The following is a 7,500-nucleotide window of genomic DNA, read 5'->3' on the forward strand; positions in this document are numbered from 1 at the left end:
TGGGGGTTCTGCTGCTGTTTCCCTTCACATTCATTAGGACTGCTATATTGTGTCCATGTTCATTCTTCATGGATATATATATGTCTGTACATTAACATGCATATACACCTACATGCATTTTTACATTTCCCATACTGTTAAATGACCGCAAGTGAGGTGCTATAATCACCCTATTTCCAACTGCCAGATGGGGAAGCTTCATGGGAACATGTGATAGGTATTTATTCCTGATAATGCATGTGGGGAGACGTGCATCACGGTCAGGTGTTTAATCCCAAGTCATAGGTTCGGCTGGAGACTGAGCAGGGTTGTGGTCAGGTACTGCTAATCTGAGTTGTGCCCGTTAGGGTTGCCACCTTTTCAAATGCCCACAGTGGGACATGTTTTGTACAAACATCAGAGTTTGCAAGGCAAAACATACACACAGCCAGTACATAAGACAGAGCTTCACTGTTTTGCCTAAATAAATGCTTATTCTTGTAGCACTTTAGTTACTTATTCTGTTACTTATAACATTTAGGTGTTTCAGAAACAGAATAACTGTTTTATGCAACTATTACATTAAATATATGAAATATGTTTGTCCTAATATCTCAGGACATTTGCCATTTTTCCAATTTTTATGCAGGACACAACTGGCCAAGGAGGGACTGTCCCTCGCAAAGTGGGACAGGTGGTAGCCCTAGTGTCCGGATGTCAATGGGGGTGGACATCGTGTTATGCCGCAAAGTCTAATCTTGAGAACAGACACTTATCCCATGAGGGATGTCCAAAAATTGTAAACGATGGACCCCATTCAGCTGGCTATTCAAAAATGTGGTAGGGTTATGCATGCATGCGATACCTAGTTTGAATGCCTGAGACTGCCTAGGGTGCAACTGCCTACTAGATATGGGTAGGGCTTATTATGTGCAGATATGGCTGCACCAAGCTAGCAGCCCATGTATGGGTGGTTTTAGTGGACGTTCAGCAAGGGGGGGGGGTGGTGTGGAGGGGATGATGGGTATTCAATTATGTATCCAGGTGTGTTGGGGTTGGATGGCTCGGTTCAGGCCAGACCATTGTGTGCGTGAGCCGGTAACGTTTCTGTACATGTCTATCGCACATTTTAATGTTTATATGTTTGTGGGATTGTGTTCTGCAGTATGGCCTGTCAGGTTGTATTGCAAATGTGAATGTTTGTTCTTTTGTTTAATTTCTGATTCACTCACTGCTCCCCCGTATACCTCCATTTCACCTATTGTACATCCGACCCAGTCTCGCCTTGGTGAATTATTACATTAACCGTCACCCCCCCAGCCCCATATTCCACACACACCATCCATCCCTTCTCTGGTTGATGGCCCATAGCACAGACAACAGAACACATTGCATACTTTACAGATCTCTGCTACCAATATGGTTGTGAGGACAATCCTGGCATATCTGATCTTCCACATGCTGTACTTCACGCACATAGGTACACGCAAATGCCTATCTTTCATGACATGGTAGGTAGATGTGGGTAATACCCATTCATCTTTGGCCCATCCAGACAGGGACGACCTGGACCGTGAATGGGCAGATATTGAGTGAATGCTCTGACCATTGGTAGGGTTGCCACCTTTTCAGATGGCCAAAATGGGACATCTTCAGGACACACATCAGATTTTACTGGCTGACACATGCCCACGGTGAGTACAAAGGAGAGCACTTTACGTTTTTGCCTAATTGACAGCTTATTCTTGTAGCATTTTAGTTGCTTATTCAGTTTCTTATGACATTTAGGTGTTTCAGATACAGAATAACTGTTTTATGCAACTATTATATAAATATAGGACATATTTTTGTCATTTAATCTCAGGACATCTGCCATTTGACACTAAGTGTACAGGACACAACTGCCCAAAGAGCGACTGTCCCTCACAAAGTGGGACAGGTGGTTACCCTATATATATATATATATATATATATATATATATATATATATATATATATATATATTTCTACCTGACATAAACGAAACCCCAAAACACCGACAACGCAATCACCAAAACCACATAACCGACAGTACAAAAACACGAAACCCCACATGCCCGACAACGAAATAACCGACGGTACACAAACACGAAACCTCATACACTGCACACACCACAATCACAACAATCAACAAACAAAACACATTCCCCATCCAAAAACCACATACACAACACAAGCACACCAAAATCCCTACAAACCCACACTAAACCTCACATACACAACTACCTACAACCCTAACCCAAACCCTAACCCTAAGGTCCGTCACTACCGTACACTTACCTGACCCGCTCCCTAACCCAAACTCACTTATCCCGCCCCTAACCCAAACACAATCACTACCGCACACTTACCTGACCCGCTCCCTAACCCTAACTCACTTATCCTGCCCCTAACCCAAACACAATCACTACCGCACACTTACCTGACCCGCTCCCTAGCCCTAACTCACTTAACCCACCCCTATCCCCACAGACCGTCAATATCCACACTTACCTTACTCGCACCCTAACGTCCGTCACTACCGCATACTTACACAGCCTTTTCCCATGTCGGGATCCTCGGCGTAGGTGCTTTCATCCATCGGGTCGGTCTTCTGAACTGTCGATCTTCTGGGGCCCATCGCATCGGTCTTCTGAACTGTCGATCTTCTGGGGCTCGCGATTTCCGTGTCGATGTTCCGGCGTGTCGTCTAACTGAGGTAGAACCATATATATATATATATGTGTGTGTGTGTGTCTGTGTGTGTGTGTGTGTGTGTGTGTGTGTGTGTGTGTGTGTGTGTGTGTGTGTGTGTGTGTGTGTGTGTGTGTGTGTGTGTGTGTGTGTGTGTGTGTGTGTGTGTGTGTGTGTGTGTGTGTGTGTGTGTGTGTGTGTGTGTGTGTGTGTGTGTGTACATACGCATGCATACACATCTATATGATTTAATTACTTTGATCATACTGTTGAATGACTGTGCTGTCTGCTATGTTTGTGGTAAATCACATTGATTGTGATGTGTAGGGTCCTGGCGTTGGGCCTGGTCGACGCGGTATATTGTGTTGTTGGGTGGAACAAGGGCCGTTGGACAAAGGGTGAGTACAACAATTTTCACCTGCGGTTTCCTGTTTAACCGCCGATTCATGTCACCAGTATCCTTGTACATTCTTACTGTGATACATCACCCCAGTTCACATTTCATTGGTATTATATCATTATACAGCACAAAATTAGCAAGATATGCTCATATACGGATTACACATCATAAATAGTGTGTGCTGCAATCGAACCAGCAACGTCTGCTCGATAGTCAGATGCTCTGACCACTACTCTATTGGTGTTCTGCTTCTTTTATATGTATATCCATGTTTCATAGTTACCCGAACACATGCCTCAACACTTCACTAACACAGCAGGCATCTATTTTCCTGTTGGGAAAACTGCACTATTACACATGCGCCATTCCCTACTGCTCTGGCCCCGTGCCGCATGTTGTCTCACTCAAAGTATATTCAGACCTCCAAAGTCTATAGTCCTGGCACATACGTGTATTTGATTGTCAGGGTGTTCATGTGGTCATCTGGTTTTATGTTTGTCCGACTGGGGACCGGGACTGCCCTGTACCTAGTTGAAAGTCAGACTTAGCATGGGGACATAGTTAGTTTCACTTTTAGCGTCCTACCTGTGGTTGAGGATGCAGAGGTGTGCTCACCTCTGTCCAACCTGATATAACAGCACAAAATATTATGGGAGGTTCTGCTGCTGTTTCCCTTCACATTTGTTATGACTGCTATATTGTGACCATGTTCATTCTTCATATATATATATATATAAATAAATATTGGTCTGTACATACACATGCATATACACCTACATGCTTATTTACAATTCCCATCCCGTTGAATCACTGCCACTTACCGTCTCGCACACACGCTTGCATACCCGCTTACATCTAGGGTTGCCACCTTTTCAAATGGCCAAAGTGGGGCATTTTCGGGACACACATCAGATTTTACAGGCCAACACATACCCACGATCAGTACAAAGGTTAGAACTTTACTTTTTTGCCTAAATGAAAGCTTATTCTTGTAGCAGTTTAGTTGTTTATTCTGTTTCTTGTAACATTTACGTATTTTACATACAGAAATATCTATTTTGTGCAACTGTTACATGAAATATGGGACACAATTATTTCCTACAATCTCAGGACATTTGCCATTTTATTATTTTTGGTCAGGACACAACTGCCCAAGAAGGGACTGTCCCTCGCAAAGTGGGACAGGTGGTAACCCTATTTACATCGGCTTTAAAGCGCCTTAATCACCCTATATCCGACTGCCACTATGCGAATGTGAAAGGTATATATTCCCGATAATGCACGTGGGGAGACTTGCATCACAGTCAGGTGTTTAATCCTGGGTCATAGGTTCTGCAGGACTGGCTGGAGGCTGAGCAGGGTTGTAGACAACTACTGCTCATACAACTTGTGTCCAGATGTCTACGGGACTGGACATCGTGTCGTGACACCAACTCTAATCTTTAGAACAGATACTTATCCCATGAGGGATATCCAAAAATGTTGGGGCCAATAACCTCAATGTTTTTGGATTTACGAAAATTAGGTAGGGTTATACATGCAAGGGATAAATAGTTTGCAATCCTGAGACTGCCTAGGGTGAGACTGTCTATTAGATATGAGTAGGGGTCATTATGTGCAGATATGACAATACAATGGAATACGGGCACGGGGTTTTAAATGTCATTTGTTTGAGGGACGGGGACTCAATATTCAGCTTTGTGCCTTTGTGTCTACTTTTTATTTTGGTGTTCGCAAAACTGTCTTGTATGTTTTGCATACATTTCAGTATCCACGGACACTGACAGGAGTGATTACTATTAGAGGCAGGCTGTACTAGTCAGCATTTTAGGTTGCGCGTATGCAACCGACATACTCATGCCTCCGTGCAGAGCTTAGACATGCCCCCTGCACTTGCGCACATTTCCTATGCATGTGGCAGTTGTGGCAGCATGCCTTCATTAATATGCATGTGGTGCTGCTGCACCATCTCTACTCCACACGGTCGGCGCAAGGCTAACGCCATCCTTGTGCCGAGCTTCATGAATCCCGGGGAGACTGTTATCCTAGCCATGTATCTTCTCAGGAACATGTATGTTTTGGGATTTGATTAGTTTATTTACTGCATAAATGAGAAGCTGGTAGTATTATTTACTTTACAGTCCACTAGTCAGAACTTTGAATGATATGAACTCTGATATTTATCACTGTGTTTGGCTACATGCATTTACTGATTAATCTTTAGTATTATTCTTGAATTAACTCATGGACAAATTAACTGTTTTTGCCCTATGTTTTTGAAAAACAAGTAGAATTCTGAATTTGTACAACAAAGGATTTCATATAATATAGCACTGCTGACCAGGCCAGTGATTTATGAAGGAAGAGTTATACAAGGATATTGTTCTGAAGGTAGATTATAGGCGTTATAATGGAATGGTAGTATAACAGGGGATGACCATCATAATCTGCTTGAAAGAGTCACTCTATGTTATACAAGACAACTCTGATTTTAAAAGATTCTTTGAGGAACTTCTCATCATCATAGGGATGACTAAATACCCCCTGTTAATGCAGCATATCTTCATTGGGAGATGGGTTAATGTGTCAATTGAAGGTTAGCATAGAATCCATTTAAGTCACTGACCTTTAATTATTTAAAATTGTTGTGGTTATGTTACTCTGACAAACAACACAAATGGACAGCAGGGGGATTTTACCATCACCATTTGGATGATACCCAGAATAAGCTTGGTTTGATCACTGACATGATGCTGGCCTGGAAACCTGGGTATTGTTAAGGCTGGTATGGTGTCACAGTTTAAAACCATGGGTGTTGATGATGACAGGTAGATAAAGATGGGGAAGGCTGGACTAAGATTTCAAAGTCTGAAACATGGACAGCAGGAATAACCAGACAGTCAGTGACAACTGACAGAGGACACTGAGCACTGTCTGGAAAGAGGATCATGACACCATTCTCTCACTGGTCAGTATGACAGAGGGCAGCTGTAGTTTATGATCTGTGATGGATGAGGTTAAGAGGCTGATATCTTGTGAGTTACTATAGTGGTGCTTGTAGCATTGTATGGTGGCAGATTGAGAAGTGTTGTGCAATCATAACTGTTACGGGGGTCTCTAGCTATAGTCTCTGCTGGGACATGATAGGAACATGGAGGTGACACTATATATATATCTCATACTGGACTTAGTATGGTGTTGTTCTATAGAAATCTACCAGGAGTGCACTCAATACATGGGCAGAAGGTCAGACGATAGGATATGCAACTAAACTTCCCAGCATACTTTGTCAGACATTCCTTGATCAGCGGGTATTTATGTCTATTATATATCTCCATATAATCTATTCACTCAAAGGGATTTTGTATATCTGTTGTGTGAAACAGTTCATATATTCTTGGGAGCACTTTGGAGCTCCATTCTGCGAGACATTCCCTTCTACTGTACCCAAGCATGGAGCAAAAAACTTGTGCTACAGATGAAGAATTTTGAGATTTCAGCCCAGATTGATTACTAAACAGAAACTGCTTTTTGCTGTACAATGTAAGTATTAAGTACTACCAGAATGGCTAGATTTAGACATGGTAAGATCACAATTTATGTAAGCTGCAAGAGGCTCAATTTGACAGATGCTATTAGAGAATAAGGCAGCGTGGGGTGGGAAATGGTTTATTTCATTAGAACTTGAAAAGTATGTGCATTTAATTATTCAGTTTCAATACATTTACTAACAGGAACTAATTTATATATGACATTGCAATACATCTGCAAAAACTGAAAAATATTCTTACACTTTGAGAACTTCTTCAGACTGTGAGGCTACAAGTTACAGTTTATTTAGTTTATGGCTAAATCCAGTCCTGACTAAAAGTTTGCTTTATTGTCTTTTCAATCTGCCCTTATTTAAAACATTCTGAAAAATATTACTAATCACTGCAATAACTGTAAATTAAACTTGGCATGCACTAGTAGAATATGCAATTCATGGACTATTAGGAAAAGCTATATAACTGTATTATATTAATATTCATAAATAATTTACTTTGCCCTGGTAGCAATATAGTTATGTGATGTGTTTCCAGGAAAACAAGGTAACAAGTACATTTCTCATAGATGTCTGAAGCTGGTGATGTATATTGAATAGAAACAAATAAACAAACAATATACAACTAATGCATCAAATTTCAAAATGAGAAAAATATGAAATACTTAAATGTTACCTTTAAATCTGCTCCATAGGATTATTCCAGTTATTATTGCAAACAGACAAATAGCAGCTATCATCAGGCCTATGAGTTTTGTGGTGCTCTTTCCTTCTGGGTCTTTCATAAAATTAATAAAATAAAAATATATATATATATGTATTAGAAATTCACAGTTTGTCATACTATTTCTTTCTTTCTTGATGT

The 7,500-nt window shown here is 41.2% G+C and overlaps 1 protein-coding gene across 1 annotated transcript in view; it reads right to left on the reverse strand.

Annotated features, from left to right (window-relative positions):
* LOC122799376 (major histocompatibility complex class I-related gene protein-like) overlaps positions 1-7,500 on the reverse strand; it is a 647,776-nt gene that overhangs the window by 202,412 nt on the left and 437,864 nt on the right. Inside the window, exon 5 of the mRNA XM_044068388.1 lies at positions 7,312-7,413. Within this exon, the coding sequence (XP_043924323.1) occupies positions 7,312-7,413 (102 nt within the window). The remainder of the gene's footprint in view (positions 1-7,311; positions 7,414-7,500) is intronic.

This window comes from Protopterus annectens, chromosome 1.part0, assembly GCF_019279795.1.
Source record: "Protopterus annectens isolate FY-2018-M chromosome 1.part0, PAN1.0, whole genome shotgun sequence".
Taxonomy (NCBI): Eukaryota; Metazoa; Chordata; order Ceratodontiformes; family Protopteridae; genus Protopterus; species Protopterus annectens.